This window comes from Brienomyrus brachyistius, chromosome 22 (genome assembly GCF_023856365.1).
Source record: "Brienomyrus brachyistius isolate T26 chromosome 22, BBRACH_0.4, whole genome shotgun sequence".
NCBI classification, from domain to species: Eukaryota; Metazoa; Chordata; class Actinopteri; order Osteoglossiformes; family Mormyridae; genus Brienomyrus; species Brienomyrus brachyistius.
In genome coordinates, this window is record NC_064554.1 from 6,177,124 (window position 1) to 6,194,932 (window position 17,809).

A 17,809-nucleotide genomic window follows, 5' to 3' on the forward strand; every position below is an offset into this window, starting at 1 on the left:
TGGAAGTGAGAGTAAGGTTTATTTGTATTCCATTTTTTTTATCTTTTTGTATTTTAAGTTTTTATAAGCTGCTGAACCAAAAAAAAAGCTTTCAGAGTATGACTTGTTGTGCTCTGTTTGTGTTGCCTGTATCCTCTTTTGTCTCCGTAAAGGTTCCCCGCCTGTGTGTGTAAGTGAGTTATACTGCTGCCCTTTCAAGGATCATGCAATAGAAGTGTCTGCTAAAAATTTTATTTGGTTTTCTGCCTCATGATCTCTTCATCATTGAGCGCCACAATATTTTATTTATTCGACCTGCAAAATATTTACAATTTATTATTTGATGTGGTCAATCTATTAATTTCAATCCATTAACTTTATTCTCCTTAGAAGCTGGCAAGTTGTTCCACTATCAGCACCGGTGATATATCGGTTATGGATTGAATTTTCCGGGTTTGGAGGTGATAGCCCATCCCACTTTCGCTGACATTATGGTGATCAGCTTTTCTCTGGTGCTGTGCTGGAGCCGTTTTTCCTGGCCCAGGGCCAGTTTTTTGCACTGGAAACGCGTGGAACTAGTGTCCTGTGACTGGTGCCCTGCAGCATAGAGATACCTAGTCCGTGAGCAGTGTCCTGTGACTGGTGCCCTGCAGCATAGAGATACCTAGTCCGTGAGCAGTGTCCTGTGACTGGTGCCCTTCAGCATAGAGATACCTAGTCCGTGAGCAGTGTCCTGTGACTGGTGCCCTGCAGCATAGAGATACCTAGTCCGTGATCAGTGTCCTGTGACTGGTGCCCTGCAGCATAGAGATGCCTAGTCCATGAGCAGTGTCCTGTGACTGGTGCCCTGCAGCATAGAGACGCCTAGTCCGTGAGCAGTGTCCTGTGACTGGTGCCCTGCAGCATAGAGATACCTAGTCCGTGAGCAGTGTCCTGTGACTGGTGCCCTGCAGCATAGAGACGCCTAGTCCGTGAGCAGTGTCCTCTGACTGGTGCCCTGCAGCATAGAGATGCCTAGTCCGTGAGCAGTGTCCTATGACTGGTGCCCTGCAGCATAGAGATGCCTAGTCCGTGAGCAGTGTCCAGCACTGCACACACACACCCGGTTGGTGAGCAGCATCCTGTAACTAACATTCTGCTTTACAAAGTTACCTGTTCCATGAGCAGCGTCCTTTAACCAAGGCTCCTGCACCGCAAAGACACCTGGTCTGTGAGCAGTGTTCTGTGCCCAGTGTCCTGCACCAGAGACACGCCGGGTGTGTGAGCAATGTCCTGTGAGCAGCGTCCTGCGCCGCGTCTGTGAGCAGTGGCCTGTGAGCAGCGTCCTGTGCCGCGTCTGTGAGCAGTGGCCTGTGAGCAGCGTCCTGCGCCGCGTCTGTGAGCAGTGGCCTGTGAGCAGCGTCCTGCGCCGCGTCTGTGAGCAGTAGCCTGTGAGCAGCGTCCTGCGCCGCGTCTGTGAGCAGTGGCCTGTGAGCAGCGTCCTGCTCCACAGAGACACCCGGTCCATGAGCAGTGTCCTGCTCCACAGTGACTACCAGCCCATGAGCAGTGGCCATAACGCCTGCAGTGCCTGCAGGGTTTCTGCTCCTCACTCTCATTCTCTGATTTATTATTAATATGTGAGTCAGTGTCTGATATGTGCCCATAATTCACAAGCACATTTTTCTCCATGTAGCTATCAGATTTTTTTGTGGTGTGGGGTTGGTAACAAGGTCACAGGAAAGTAAGCAAGCTAATGTGGTTTCAGCCCATCTTACCGACTCTCTTTCCCCCTCCCACCCCCGGCCTCCCCTCCTCCCCCCCATCCCCTCCCCCCACTAGTCCCAACGCATTCAGCCTGTTCTACATGTCGGCTAATTCGCCCTCAATAAATGCTAATTGCTTGTTAATTGTATTTTAATGAGATCAGGGAGACAAAGGTGGTACAAGGAACATAAATGTTATGAGCTGAGGGGAGAAGCGTCTACTGCTAAAATGGAATATATAGTCATATACACATATACAGTCACTGACACATACACATATGCAGTCACACACACGTATGTACACACATATATTGTTACACACACAAATAACACATATGTACTCTCACCTACTCATATACACACATGTATATATATATATATATATATATATATATATATATATATAGTCACATGTATAGCGTCACACACGTATACAGTCACACAAATATACACACATATATAGTCACACACACATATACATACTTATATACACACTTATACAAACACATATACAGTCACACACACAGAATCACCAATACATACACAGATATACACAGTGACGCTCAAACACTCACATACACAGTAACACATGTAAAACAGAACTCCTCAAATGCACATGTGCATAGGTCCTTTATGAGCAGATTTAGCAGGAGTAATGAATATTATTCAGCTCCTAACTGAGATGCCACATCAGACATAAAGCAGCAGGGGAAAGCAGGCAGATCCAGTGCACAGTGTGAAAGATAGTGGGCCTAATGCTGAGCCCTGTGGTACTCCGGCAGTGACACTGAGATTCCACACCATAAACAACCACATGCCAAGTTCAAGCTTTTGCTCCACCGCCCTCTACATCGCTCAGCTGGAAATGCATCCACAGCAGTTGCCTTACATGCTACGATGGGATCCCATTTTACCTAATTCAAAATTACAGTCATTAAAAATGAACAATTAGTTCTTTTGTTTTATCATCTTCGAATGGTAATTATGCTGTTTTCCATTTGCAGTTCTCACCCACTTAACTCTGTGTGTCTCTACATTTCCTTCATGCAAGCACATGCATCCCTGGATCTCATCTTTCTCTCCTCTCCACCCCCTGCCCACTTCCTCTCCATGTCTGATTTTTGGGGAATGCTTCCACATTACATATGAACACACTCACAGACATACATAGACACACACACACACACACACATACACACACACCTCCCCATAGTGCCCTGCCTCCCAGGGACAAGCAAACCATTTCTATGGCAACTAGCAGCTTGCTCCACTAATGAACTGGTTGCCATAGCAACAGTGATGGCTGTACATAAAAGTAAAGGCATGGAAGCAATTCTGTGCGTATTCTGTTAAAAGAGGGCGTGGCCAATATGTGACCCCCAGTGTATGACACCCCCCCTCATTGTGTGATCTCCCTTCAGTGTGACATCCCCCCCCCAGTATGTGCCCCCCCCACTCTGTGTGTAATCCCCTCTGTTATTTTGTGACCCCCCCCCCCCAGTGTGTGACCTCCCTTCAGTGTGTGGCGACCCTCCCCCCCCTTCCCCGCCTTACGTGCGAACCCTCACTTCTCATGTGCGTGACCCCCTGCTGCTGTGTGTGACCCCCTCCAGTATGTGCCCCCCCCACCCCTGCTGTGTGTGACTGCCCCCCCAGCTGTGTATGTAATCCCCTCTGTTTTTGTATGATCCCCCACCCCTCTGGCATGTGACCCCTTCCTACTGTGTGTGTTCACCTTTTGTTACTGTCCCCTTTTGGTGTGTAACCCCCTTCTGCTGTGTGTGACCCCCTCACTCCAGTGTATGTCTCGCCCCCCCCCCCCCCAACTATGTTCATCTTCTGTCACCCCCCCCCCCGCACCCCCCGATGAGGTGGTTCTTTTATGGTAAGAGGATCTCAGCACAACACTGAGATGCCAAAGGATCCATCATAGGCATGTTCATGTCTCGCGTCTCGGTGACCCCGCCTTCAGGGAGGCTCACATAAGCCAGTCACAGTGAATGGAATTCCTCTTCGCACATGTCTTATTTTCTACCCCCTAGAACCTTAAATTATTTAGTTGTAATAAGCTGGCAGTTTCATGCAGTATGCAGTGTCTGGTTATGCATCCCCCATATGAAGGATAGACGCCAGCACGAGGCTCAAAGAGCAGTAGGTACAGGGGGTGCCCACAGGCAGAGAAATCACACTCACTCGAAAGGGTGCAATGCCTAGATTTGGAAATGTAACAAATAATCTGGCATGGCACAAAATCAACTTATAATATCATTTTATGATGGACTTCCCCTTTAATATCCCCCTTTTCCGCTATTTCTGTGGAGACCTCCCCTTTAATTCAGTTGCCTTTGCCGAGTGTTTCTCTTTTTCCTTCATTAAAATTGCAACAGCTCCCCCTAGTGTCTGTTGTTGTGTCTGCACCTCTTACTCTGTGGCCTTGTGTCTCGACCCTGTGGAGCACAGAAGTGCCTGCGCTTTAACCCTGATGCTACCGTGTGGAGGGCCAAGCAGCAGGTGCTCTGCTCGCTCACTGAGTCACTGCGGGACGTGCTCAACTATGGCCTCTTCCAACCCGCCACTGACGGCCACGACGCCAAGTTCCTGGAGGAGGAGCGGCTGCTGCGCGAATACCCACAATCCTTTGAGAAGGGGGTGCCCTATTTGGAGGTATGACTCTGCTGACAGCTAGCAGTCTATAATAATACTTCATAATTTATCAATTTTGAGTGTTTAAAGACCATGTATCTTAATTTTATTTAATTTGAAATAAGGGCACAGTTGTTGGCACTGTTGCCTCACACCTCTGGGACCAGGGGCTCCAGTTCCTACCATGGCTCAGTGTACGGAGTTTGCATGTTCTCACTCTGTCGTCATGGGGTTTCCTCCGGGTACTCCCGATTTCCCACCCCAAGACATGCTAAGGTGATTTGGAGTTACCAAATTGCCCGTGAGTGTATGTGAATGCTGTGTGTATGTGCCTTGAAATGGTTTGGTACCCCAGCGTTGCCATAGCTTCCAGGATAGGCTCTGGACCCCTGCAGCATTAATTGGACAAATGATTACTGAAAATTGATGGATGGCACTATATGTCTGGATGATTGGGCTATACCTCTCATCTGTGTATATGTGTGTGCGTGTGTGTGTGTGTGTGTGTATTCTCCCAATACTCTGGTCTCCTCTTGCAGTCCAAACAGGTGACATTAATTGAACTCGTGTCTCTAAATTGTCTGTAGTTCCTGGGACAGACTCCGGTCCCCCCATTACACCATGCTTGGTAAGTGGTTATGGGAGATATGTGGATGATGGATGAAAATGGTACAATTTCTGCTTCTCCTTTCAGTTTCGCTATAAAACCAGGGTGTACAAGCAGACGAATCTGGATGAAAAACAGTTGGCGAAACTGCACACTAAGGTGAGCGTGGCAGTCAGTCGCAGAGCTCTGCTGTTTCATTACATCCGTTCTGTAATCCGTGAATGAACAACCTGGCTCTCCTTTACCATGCCCACCACAGGCCAGTCTGAAGAAATTCATGGATTACATCCAAAGTGGAGCCGTGGAAAAAATGGCCAAGTTCCTGGATAAGGGGCTTGACCCAAACTACCACGACTCGGACAGTGGAGGTGAGCCTCACATAACCAATTGCCGTTTGTTTTATTAATCTTCAGTCTTCTGAATACCAACTATGGCTCCGTGTAAAGTTTGTGTGTGTGTCTGAAAGCACATACTTGCTTGCTATGTAGTAGGCAAAATGTAGTATGTGAAGTGATGACATGCTGCACGAAATTCCAAAGTGTGTAACCGATGGGCGCTATGCTATCCCACAAGGCCACTGGAGCAGTGAAGTACATCACTTGCTCAGAAATTTCTGTGAAGATGGGGAAGTGCTGGCGCAAACAAAGCCCAGTTACATAAGTTGCCTCAAATATGTATTTTTTATGTTGATAATAGTTTTTTACTTAATGTGGGGGTCAAGCTACATCACTGGTAAATATCCGGGTCAAGCAATACGCATTGTGGCGATTGCAATTTGACCAAGTGCATGCATACTGTTCTCAAGCATACATACAGTATGTACTACAGGGGCATTCAAATAGTAGGGCTCTCCATCCTGGTGAGGCGTGAAGGAATTGCACAGGGAGCACAGGTGAGGGGAGAAGGGGGAGAAACAATGTGTGTGTGTATGTGGTTTATATAACGTCAACAAATGAAAATAATTTAAATGTGCGAAAATGCGTGAACTGTTATGACTAGTAATGTAATGAAAGTTTACAGTGGGAAAGTTGCTGAGTTAATAGTGACATACTTGGAGGAGTAGGCAACACCTAAAATGAGCAGAGACAGAAATTATGATGACGCATATCTGGAATATTGTTTTGTGCGTCTGTGTCTGTGTCTGTGTGTGGGGGAGGGATTAGGACAAATATATCAGCTCTAGTGGGGCCCCGTCAAAAATAGTCTGAATACCCTATTAACAGTCAAGTAGTAGGTTTCTAATGAAATTCAGTACATACTGTGCAAGTTTTCGATTTCAGATGCACCCTGCCTGCTCCTTCTGGGTTCCCCATGGACATCGCACTGCCTCGTCTGACCACAGTGGGGTGCTCAAAATGCACATTCTATCAAATTAAAGCTTAACACCTATCTGTTTTTTTTAGTACAGTTAAAACGTTCATATCAGGCATTTAAGTAACAGAAGTGCATAAATAACCAGCTCAATTCAAAATAAATGAATAAATAAGTAAATAATCATGATAATAAATAATAACATTATTCTATTAATAATTTACACTAAACTGAAAATGTAAGCATAATATGTCTGTTCCCGGGCTTGCCAATGGACCGGCCCACTTTGTGATCTTTCCACTTGTTCCGCCACTGATTCACTGGTGACCTCTTAAGTTGTATTCAATATTTGACTTAAAATAACAGTACAATAGTCATTAGTATATGCGTATGAAAATGTGTGAGAAATGTGTTAGAATTCAGTGTTTTTCATGAGTAACATTCCGTTCTTCATGAAGCTCAGCTATCCATTAGTGCTCACTGTACTGCCAGATGCTTTTACTGTATTGTGTAGCTGAATGTGCCTTAACTTGGTGTCTCTCCCTCACCAACAGAGACCCCCCTAACCCTGGCTGTTCAGTCTGAACATGGCTTTGGAGAAGGCATTCGTGTCCTCATTTTGGGGGGAGCACACATTGATTTCCGGGCTAAAGATGGACTCACCCCCTTGCACAAGGCTGTGCGAGCCCACAACCACATCGCATTGTTGGTAACTGCTCAAGTTTCCCTACTCTATTATTACACCCTACTGGCTGAACTTTTTAAAGAACTGGTCTTATAACACAAAGGCTGGCATTAACAGCATGTCACTCCCATTGAGGCTTCTGTTGCTGATCTCATGAAATGAAATGAGAGGCAGTTGTGTTGCTACAAGGTGAAATGGACGCTTCTGAACTTAGATGGTTTCACCCAGACTGGCTGCTGAGCCTCAGAGATATCCTTACTACACTCATGGTGTCCTATGCCATAACAACTCGTGTTTTACTCCTTCCCAGTGACGTCCCTTTACACCTTCAAAATAACTTTAATCTCAGCACTTTCATAGTGTCTCTGATCTCAACAACTTCACAGTGACTCTGATCTCAATACTTTCACAGTGTCTCTGATCTCAACACCTTCACAGTGACACTGATTTCTGTGCTTCATTGACTGATTTGTATGATTTTTTTACATCTGAGTCAGAGACTCTTTTCCCTTCCAGGCCCTCCTGTCTCTGGGAGCCTCTCCAGACTACAAAGATCGCAGGGGCCTGACCCCGCTGTACCACTCCGTGCTCACTGGGGGCGACACCTCCTGCTGTGAAACTCTGCTTTATCACAGAGCGAAGCTGGGAGTGAGGGATGAGAATGGCTGGGATGAGACTCACCAGGTAACCCCTGGTGCCGCTGCCCCCTGGTGGACAGAATCTGCCTGCTAGTGTAGCATGGGGATCTGCTTTTCTCTGTTTGTGGTAATGAAGGGGCAAATGGCAGGTACATTTAATGTGCATGTAATTATCACAGGCTGTTAGTCATTGACCTGAGTATGATAACATTTTAAAGTCTTTCTCCCACTCCTCACAATTTCCTCACAATTTTATCCAGGCTTGCCAAAATGGTCATTCCCAACACTTGGAGCATCTCCTGTTTTATGGTGCTGACTCCACTTCCCAGAATGCCTCTGGAAACACTGCCCTGCATATCTGTGCATTATATAACAAGGTAACAAGGCCTGATGCATAGTACATGATAGACCAAATAGCCCTATTACACACACATTTTTCCAGTGACTTGTCATTTATTTACATAGGCAGTTGTCTGATGTAAAATTTTACATTTTAAAATGAAATTAATTTTAAGCATTAGCCTTTTCAACAATGGTTGGGGTCTAGACAAGTGTCATGATGTGTCAAGGGTGTGTCCTCATGTCAATGAGGGGTGTGTCCTCATGTTGGGTGTGTCCTTTTGGCTGTGATGGGCATGTCCTTATGTCTGTGATGGGTGTGTCCTCCTGTCAATGAGGGGTGTGTCATGTCAATGAGAGGTGTGTTCTCATGGCAGTGAGGGGCATGTCCTCATGGCTGTGATGGGTGTGTCCTTTTGGCTGTGATGAGTGTGTCCTCATGTCAATGAGGGGTGTGTCCTCATGGCTATGATGGGTGTGTCCTCATGGCAATGAGGGTGTGTCCGTCTATCTGTGATGGGTGTGTCCTCATGTCAATGAGGGGTGTGTCCTCATGGCTATGATGGGTGTGTCCTCATGGCTGTGATGGGTGTGTCCTCATGGCTGTGATGGGTGTGTCCTCATGTCAATGAGAGGTGTGTCTACATATCTGGGATGCGTGTGTCTGCTTATGAACCATGCCTGTGTTTTCATTCTTCATGCTGTTTTTGTTAATTAAATAGTCAACCATTAGTACCACACAGGTGTTATAAAATTTAATTCAGCACAGACATATTTAAAAGCAGCTTCAAACATCAAACTGATGTACTGATTGACACCATTCTGGCCCCATTAGGAGAGCTGTGCCCGCATTCTTCTATACAGGGGCGCCAATAAGGATGCAAAAAACAACAATGGACAAACCCCCTTCCAGGTAACTGCGTTTCTGATGACATGAAATACAGCTAGTTGGCAATGTAGTTGATAAAGGAGGGCTAATGATGCAGAAGTGGGGGCATCCTCTTCAAATGGACATTTCACATGCATGCCTGTCTTCTAGGTCGCTGTGATGTCCGGTCACTTTGAACTGGGTGAGATTATTAAAAATCACCGTGACACAGACGTAGGTGAGTCTAATGTCCCGAGTGAGCACAGTGTGTGGGTGTCAGTGCTGATTCTAGGTGCTGTGTCTGTACCCTATGGTATCTTCTTCTGTGTATCTCTGATGCTTCTCTCTCTTGTTCACAGTGCCCTTTCTTGAGTCACCCAAGTATGCCCCCCAGAGGCGGGAAAGTACACGTACACTCATGCTTCCACATCCTCACCCCTTCCTTCGTGCCAACAGCGATAACAGCATGACGGTTCCTGAGTGGATGGCAGTGCCCAGTGCAGCGGGCAGCACCGTTGTCTCTGTGCAGGTATGTCTAGTAAGGAAACATTTATTGCTCATTTGTATTTATTAATCCAAGATGATTTTAATACAAAATCATTTGAATGACCCCCATCAGGGTCTCAAGCACAGTGGCACGATCCGGAGCTCAAGCAGCCCTCGGGGGGCCCGCACTCGCTCCCCCTCCCGAGGCCGTTCTGGGGAGAAGGAGGAGCGCAGCCGCTCCATTCGAAGCAGACCGGGGTCAGTAGGCACATTTGCTCCAGGTGGCCCACCCTGCTGCTCTGGTGGTGCTCAAACTTCAGAAGCAGCCAGACATTGGCTTTACCTCTGTGTCTGTATGTCTCCCCTCTGGAAAGGGTGGGGTCGACCGGGAGTGCGGTAACCTCCGGCAGCCAGCGAAGGCGCCTGTACAGCGCTGTCCCAGGACGGGTCTTTGTGGCCACGAGGTCATATTCTGCCCAGGGAGAGAGAGAAATAAGCTTTAACAAGGGAGATAAAGTTAAAGGTAAAAGCGATATACTGTAGCTCACAGCATTTTTTAAATGAAGTGATGCTTTATTTGACATTTGCACAAGTACTTATGCATTAAAATGCTTCTTCTTGCATTTTGCTCTCTTTTGAGACATACATACGTGTGTATATATACTGATTACACATTTGAGAACTTTGGGGTGTCAGCATGGGATCAGCTGTTTGTCCTGTGTCCAGAGAGCAATTCAGAGGGTCAAGGGCCTTACTAAAGGGCCAAATGACATGTGACTATTCTGCCGAGGACTCAATTCAGGCTGGCGACCTTCCAATCACAGGCCTAGAGGCCTAACCTACTGAGCCACACACCACCCCTCTGTGAGATGTCACAGAGCTTAAATATCACAGAGCTGATAGCCACTGAGATTCTGAAATATCACAGAGCTGAAGGATTATAGAGCTGAAATATTACAGAAATGTTCCCCAGTGAAGTTCTTATAGATCACAGAGCTGTTCGCCAATGCGGTTCTGAAATATTATATGGCTGAAAAATCACAGAACTGAAATTTCACAGCTGTTTACCATTCAGGTTCTGAAATATCACAGATCCACTCACCAATGGGATTCTGTTTGTGTGTTTCTTGTTCTGCCATGTGATCCATCCCCCCTTATCAGTGCTGAGCGTGGGTGAGGGGGGATACTGGGAGGGTACAGTGAAGGGCCGGACTGGCTGGTTCCCGTCTGAGTGTGTGGAGGAGGTAGGAGCACGCCAGGCCAGCCGCTCAGGTGAGCATGGTCTCCACCAGAAACACACCTTCCTCATGTGCCTCTACTGTGTACAACATGCAGGTTCGTTACTGTCTGTCTGCTCTGACGTCCCTGTGCCTGTTTGTTACAGAGAGCCGCAGTGATAAGGCCAAGCGCCTGTTTCGCCACTATACTGTGGGATCATACGACAGCTTTGAGGCCCCGAGGTAAGAAGGGAAGTGGGGTTTTTGGGTGGGTGTGGCCTGTGCGTGGTAGGTGTGGCCTGTGCTGGGTGGGTGTGGCTTGTGATGGGTAAGTTACATCGCTGCTCAGCCATAATGGCATCAACAGCGACCCACAGAAATGTGATTCACTGTGGCCAACAGAGGCTCCAGGTTGGCGGTCCTGCTTGGTGTGATTTTCACACTTGTGACACCTGCTAACAGTCAGCTCTGGACTGGTTGTTGCTGGAGGCAGTGATTCCTCATGGAGGAACAGTACCATGATCTTGAAATTATCCATAACACATCTAGTAACACAGAGCAAGATAATGAACAACACATTCAGTACCACAGAGTAATATAATCAACATCACGTCCAGTAACATAGAGTAAGGTTACCAGCCACACATCCAGTAACACAGAGTAAGATAATCAACAACGTAGAGTAACACAGAGTAAAATAATCAACCAACACATCCAGTAACAAAGAGCAATATAATCAACAACACATCTAGTATCACAGTAATATCAATAACACTTCCAATATCACGGAGTAAAATAATCAGCGACACATCTAGTAACGCAGAGTAATAATTAATAACACCCACTGCATACCCTGTTGAGATTCTATTGAGAAAGTGTATAGAATGAGCTTTTTGATACCATAGATTTCACAGCTAAGCACCGGTATTGGGTGCCTGGGAAGGCAATGTCTGTTCACTGTAGTTACTCAAACTCTTGTCTGTTTATTCATGATTGGTTCAGCTGCCTGTCTGCTCTTTGCACTATACTTCCTGTACCATGGTCTAACTGTGCAATCTGACATATTTAATACACATAATGAGTAATGTGTGCGGCGGCTCTGTGCTTCTCCTGCAGCCCCCAGTCTCACCCAGCATTGGCTCCTTCTGCACTTCCCCCCATTTCCCACCACTTACACCCTTTTCTTCTCCTGAAAATCCTCTTACTCTATGCAGCTATCTTTATTTATCTTTTCTGGCCCTACTGCTCTCCCCGCCCCCAAGTTTCTGCGCTTCCCTCGTTTTAATTTTCTCTCTGTCACCCTCTGTCCCCTGTGGTGTATCCATCTGTATCCTCAGATTGGAGGTCAGATGGTGAAGGGCACTTGGGGGGAGTCAGGAGAGTGGGCAATGTGAAAAGGATTTGGGGAAAGGATCATATAACTGTGTCCCTCTTCACGCTTCATATATACCTCATCCGCGTCCGTGTCCCTCTTCACGCTTCATACATACCTCATCTGCGTCCGTGTCCCTCTTCACGCTTCATATATACCTCATCCGAGTCCCTGTTCACGCTTCATACATACCTCATCCGAGTCCCTGTTCACGCTTCATATATACCTCATCCGCGTCCATGTCCCTCTTCACGCTTCATACATACCTCATCCGCGTCCATGTCCCTCTTCACGCTTCATACATACCTCATCCGAGTCCCTGTTCACGCTTCATACATACCTCATCCGAGTCCCTGTTCACGCTTCATACATACCTCATCCACGTCCGTGTCCCTCTTCACGCTTCATACATACCTCATTCGCGTCCATGTCCCTCTTCACGCTTCATACATACCTCATCCACATCCATGTCCCTCTTCACGCTTCATACATACCTCATCCACGTCCATGTCCCTCTTCACGCTTCATACATACCTCATCCGAGTCCCTGTTCACGCTTCATACATACCTCTTCCGCGTCCGTGTCCCTCTTCACGCTTCATACATACCTCATCCGCGTCCATGTCCCTCTTCACGCTTCATATATACCTCATCCGCGTCCGTGTCCCTCTTCATGCTTCATATATACCTCATTCACGTCCGCGTCCCTCTTCACGCTTCATATATACCTCATTCGCGTCCATGTCCCTCTTCACGCTTCATACATACCTCATCCGCATCCATGTCCCTCTTCACGCTTCATACATACCTCATCCACGTCCATGTCCCTCTTCACGCTTCATACATACCTCATCCGAGTCCCTGTTCACGCTTCATACATACCTCTTCCGCGTCCGTGTCCCTCTTCACGCTTCATACATACCTCATCCGCGTCCATGTCCCTCTTCACGCTTCATATATACCTCATCCGCGTCCGTGTCCCTCTTCATGCTTCATATATACCTCATCCACGTCCGCGTCCCTCTTCATGCTTCATATATACCTCATCCGTGTCCATGTCCCTCTTCACGCTTCATACATACCTCATCCACGTCCGTGTCCCTCTTCACGCTTCATATATACCTCATCCGCGTCCGTGTCCCTCTTCATGCTTCATATATACCTCATCCGTGTCCGTGTCCCTTTTCACGCTTCATACATACCTCATCCACGTCCGCGTCCCTCTTCACGCTTCATATATACCTCATCCGCGTCCGTGTCCCTCTTCATGCTTCATATATACCTCATCCGTGTCCATGTCCCTCTTCACGCTTCATACATACCTCATCCACGTCCGTGTCCCTCTTCACGCTTCATACATACCTCATCCGCGTCCATGTCCCTCTTCACGCTTCATACATACCTCATCCGCGTCCGTGTCCCTCTTCACGCTTCATATATACCTCATCCGAGTCCCTCTTCATGCTTCATACATACCTCATCCGAGTCCCTCTTCATGCTTCATACATACCTCATCCGAGTCCCTCTTCACGCTTCATACATACCTCATCCGCGTCCGTGTCCCTCTTCACGCTTCATACATACCTCATCCGCGTCCGTGTCCCTCTTCATGCTTCATACATACCTCATCCGCGTCCGTGTCCCTCTTCATGCTTCATACATACCTCATCCGAGTCCCTCTACACGCTTCATACATACCTCATCCGCGTCCATGTCCCTCTTCACGCTTCATACATACCTCATCAGAGTCTGTGTCCCTCTTCACGCTTCATATATACCTCTTCTGCGTCCGTGTCCTTCTTCACGCTTCATACATACCTCATCCGCGTCCCTCTTCTGGCTTCATACATACCTCATCCGATTCCGTGTCCCTCTTCACGCTTCATATATACTTCTTCCGCGTCCGCATCCCTCTTCACGCTTCATACATACCTCATCCGCGTCCCTCTTCAGGCTTCATACATACCTCATCCACGTCCCTCTTCACGCTTCATACATACCTCATCCGCGTCCCTCTTCACGCTTCATACATACCTCATCCGCGTCCCTCTTCACGCTTCATACATACCTCATCCGCGTCCCTCTTCACGCTTCATACATACCTCATCCAAGTCCCTCTTCACGCTTCATACATACCTCATGCGAGTCCGTGTCCCTTTTCACGCTTCATATATACTTCTTCCGCGTCCATGTCCCTCTTCACGCTTCATACGTACCTCATCCAAGTCCCTCTTCACGCTTCATACATACCTCATGCGAGTCCGTGTCCCTTTTCACGCTTCATATATACCTCATCCAAGTCCCTCTTCACGCTTCATACATACCTCATGCGAGTCCGTGTCCCTTTTCACGCTTCATATATACTTCTTCCGCGTCCATGTCCCTCTTCACGCTTCATACGTACCTCATCCAAGTCCCTCTTCACGCTTCATACATACCTCATGCGAGTCCGTGTCCCTTTTCACGCTTCATATATACTTCTTCCGCGTCCATGTCCCTCTTCACGCTTCATACGTACCTCATCCACGTCCCTCTTCACGCTTCATACATACCTCATCCGCGTCCCTCTTTATGCTTCATAAAATACCTCGTCCATGTCCCTCTATATGCTTCAAACATACCTCGTCCGAGTCCATGTCCCTCTTCACGCTTCATACATACCTCATCCGCGTCCCTCTTCACGCTTCATACATACCTCATCCGCGTCCATGTCCCTCTTCATGCTTCATACATACCTCATCCGATTCCGTGTCCCTCTTCACACTTCATACATACCTCATTCGTGTTCCTCTTTATGCTTCATACATACCTCATCCGAGTCAGTGTCCCTCTTCACGCTTCGTGCATGCCTCATCTGAGTTTGTGTCCCTCTTCATCCTTCATACATACCTCATCCATGTTTGTATCTCTCTTCGTGGTTCATACATACTTCATCCAAGTCCATGTTCCTCATCACGGTTCCCTTTTGGTCTTTTGTGGTCTTCAGTTCTTTAAGTTTCATCATCTCATCAAAATTAAAATGCTCCGATGCTCAAGCTTCGGTCTTAACATTCACTCAGATTTTTTGGACTTCAGTTCTTAATCAGTCTGCCAGATACCTGCATTCTCTTAGAATCTTAAGATTTTTAGCAAAACAAGAAAGATTGTTGATCAGATTTCCAAAAAGGAAGCATAATATGAAAATGTAGGTAAACAATGACACTAGCAACAGCATCAGGGCCTGGACTTTCTCTTGTGCTCCTATCTTCTGAGCATGATGTGGATGTAGCATAAATGTGCACTGACTCCAGGTGAGGCAGCCTTTCTGGGTGTTTTAGGTGAGCACCTCTTACCCTGGGCCAGGGAGCATGCTTTCTCTAAGCTCTGTGCATGAATAATGTGCAATAGAGGCCATCTCTCTCTCTTTCTCTATCTATCTCTCCCTCTCTCTCTCCTTCTTTCCCTTTCTCCTCCTCTCTCCATCTTTTCCCTTTCCCTCTCCCTCTCTCCATAACCCCTGTGCCTCTTTTCATCCTGCTATCTACCACCTCTCTCTCTCTTTCTCGCTCCCTTGCACGATCACACACTTATACTAAATTCACAGCAGTATAGCATAACATGCAGTGAGAGAGAGAGAGAGAGAGTGACAGAGAGGAAGGGACAGAGAGGAAGGGACAGAGAAAGAAAGTGTGGCAGCAGGAACAGCAATACACACTGAAGCAACACAACAGAGAGAGAAAGAGAGAGAGAGAGAGTGATAGAGATGGATAGAGGGAAAACGGCCAGAAGAAAACAGAGAGAAGAAGGAGCGTAGCCAGAGATGATGTGAGTGCTATTTGCTGCTCTCTCTCACTTGCTGTCAGTGCCAGTATGAGTGTCTCTCTCTCCCTGTCCTTTTTTGCTTGCACTTTCATTCATGCGTTCAGCCTTGTTTATATACTGTGTGTGAGAAAGGGGGGGGGGGGGCTGTGATGTGTGTGTATCTGTATGCGCGTGCGTGCGTGTACATGGGTGATCAATGTGGGGGGGGGGGGTGGGTGAGGAGAGGGAAATGGGAGCATGGTGACAAGGTGACAGAACAGAATCACTCACACTAAGTAAGAGTTAGGGACAACGAGAAAAATGGTAAACTTCAGTGATAGAGCTGAGAGGCTGGAAGATGTGAGAGATGAAGAGAGAGTGAGAGATGTGGCAAATAAAGTGTGAGATGTAGCAGATGCGGCAAATGTTGTGGGAGATGTGGCGGAGAGAGTGAGAGATGTGAGCGAAATAGTGTGAGATGTGGCACGGAGAGTGGGAGACGTGGCGAAACTGGAAGATGCGGTGGAGAGAGTTGGAGATGTGGCAGCAGAGAAAATGAGAGATGTGGTGGAATGGGAGATGGGGACAGAGAGAATGAGAAATGTGGCAAGGGGAGTGATATCTGGAGGAGTGAGTATGAGACTAAACTTAGAGAGTAAGAGACGTGCTGGAGGAAATGAGAGGTATAGCTGAGCCAGTGTGGGATGTGGCAGGGAGAGTGTGAGATGTAGCAGAGAATGAAAAACGTGAGAGATGTGGGTGAAATAGTGAGAGATGTGGCAGAGAAAGTGAGAGAGGTGGCAGATATAGTGGGAGAATGAGAGTGGTAGAGAGTGGAATCCTGCCTCTGACCAGCTCATCCTACTCTGCTGTCTCCCCGTAACTGTGCTTGCCTAGGGCAGTGTTCCCCCATCACTGTGCCTGCCGGGGGCAGCGGTGTCCCCCTATTCACTGTTGCTGCGTGAGGCAGTGGCGTCCCCTAATCTCTATATCTGTGGGGAGTAGTGGTGTCCCCTTGTCTCTGTGTCTGTAGGGAGCAGGGGAGTTTCCTTGTCTATGTGTCTTCGGGAGGTAGCGGAGTCCCATCATCTCTGTTCCTGTGAGGGGCAGTGGCAACCCGAAGTCTCTGTTCCTGCAGGGGGCAGCAGCATCCCTCTGTCACTGTGCCTGCAGGGGGCAGCGGTGTCCCCCTTTCACTGTTCCTGCAGGGGGCAGCAGCATCCCTCTGTCACTGTGCCTGCAGGGGGCAGCAGCATCCCTCTGTCACTGTGCCTGCAGGGGGCAGCGGTGTCCCCCTTTCACTGTTCCTGCAGGGGGCAGCAGCATCCCTCTGTCACTGTGCCTGCAGGGGGCAGCAGTGTCCCCTTGTCTCTGTACCTGCAGGGGGCAGCGACATCTCTTCATCTCTGTGCCTGCAGCCAGCCTCCTGTTGCTCTTCACTTTGTATTTTCCATAGGTCTTGGTTTGGGTTACTACCTTGCTGAATGAGGTGGGCTGGTATACAGTGGAGCAGAACACAGCTACAGATCAGGAACACAGTGAGGATGGCTGAGAGCTGCAGGAGAATGTGCTCCTGAGGGCTCTGGGCCACCGAGGCTTTCTGAGCACCATCTGTCTGCCACAGTATCAGGCTCTGTTAGTCTATTGCCACTGCGTGACACCATGGAACTGTCTATTATCCTACTTTAAAATACCCTTTTAGACTACTGGGTAGCCATGACCCAGGTGATCCATCCACGCAAACACAGACACACACACAGACACTCATGCACGTGTGCGAGTATGCGCATGCATGTGTCTGAATGTGCATTCGTGTGTCTGTGCATGTATGAGTGCGTGTGAGTGTTTATGTGCACACGTGTGCATATATGCATTTGTGAGTGCATATGACTGTGCATGCGCGTGCATGCGTGTGTTTGTACATGTGTGAGAGTGTGTGTGAGTATGCATGTGCAAGCATGCTGCTTTTGGCTTCCCCCATCCCTCATCTCCCTCTTTTCCACTGTTATAACACCTCTTCCCCTTCCCTCTCTCCTCTCCATTCATGTACTCCATCCCTTCTTTTCTTCTTGTCTCATAGCATAGCATCTCCCTCCAGTCCTCCTTAATTTATTTCTCTTCTTCTTTGTGTCTGTTCAT

General features: G+C 47.7%; 1 protein-coding gene and 2 long non-coding RNA genes across 8 annotated transcripts in view; 1 reads left to right on the top strand and 2 right to left on the bottom strand.

Annotated features, from left to right (window-relative positions):
- The window catches only part of shank1 (SH3 and multiple ankyrin repeat domains 1), a 64,872-nt gene that overhangs the window by 27,175 nt on the left and 19,888 nt on the right, over positions 1–17,809 (top strand). For all 5 annotated transcript variants that reach the window (XM_048990361.1, XM_048990363.1, XM_048990364.1 and 2 more), the window contains exons 3-15: positions 4,185–4,388; positions 5,062–5,133; positions 5,234–5,342; positions 6,840–6,994; positions 7,487–7,654; positions 7,869–7,985; positions 8,783–8,860; positions 8,987–9,053; positions 9,175–9,344; positions 9,435–9,559; positions 9,676–9,824; positions 10,463–10,573; positions 10,686–10,761. In XM_048990361.1, the coding sequence (XP_048846318.1) occupies positions 4,185–4,388; positions 5,062–5,133; positions 5,234–5,342; positions 6,840–6,994; positions 7,487–7,654; positions 7,869–7,985; positions 8,783–8,860; positions 8,987–9,053; positions 9,175–9,344; positions 9,435–9,559; positions 9,676–9,824; positions 10,463–10,573; positions 10,686–10,761 (1,601 nt within the window). The remainder of the gene's footprint in view (positions 1–4,184; positions 4,389–5,061; positions 5,134–5,233; positions 5,343–6,839; positions 6,995–7,486; positions 7,655–7,868; positions 7,986–8,782; positions 8,861–8,986; positions 9,054–9,174; positions 9,345–9,434; positions 9,560–9,675; positions 9,825–10,462; positions 10,574–10,685; positions 10,762–17,809) is intronic.
- On the bottom strand, positions 9,236–10,691 carry LOC125717452 (uncharacterized). Its single transcript, XR_007384543.1, has 3 exons — positions 10,404–10,691; positions 9,645–9,773; positions 9,236–9,350 (listed from the first exon to the last, which is right to left on the bottom strand). It is a non-coding gene; the product is annotated as an uncharacterized LOC125717452 (long non-coding RNA).
- Positions 12,351–15,786, bottom strand: LOC125717451 (uncharacterized). Of its 2 annotated transcripts, none has more exons than XR_007384542.1 (3): positions 13,515–15,786; positions 13,253–13,332; positions 12,351–13,132 (listed from the first exon to the last, which is right to left on the bottom strand). It is a non-coding gene; the product is annotated as an uncharacterized LOC125717451 (long non-coding RNA). The 2 variants fall into 2 exon arrangements; XR_007384541.1 differs by having other exon boundaries at positions 13,475–15,786.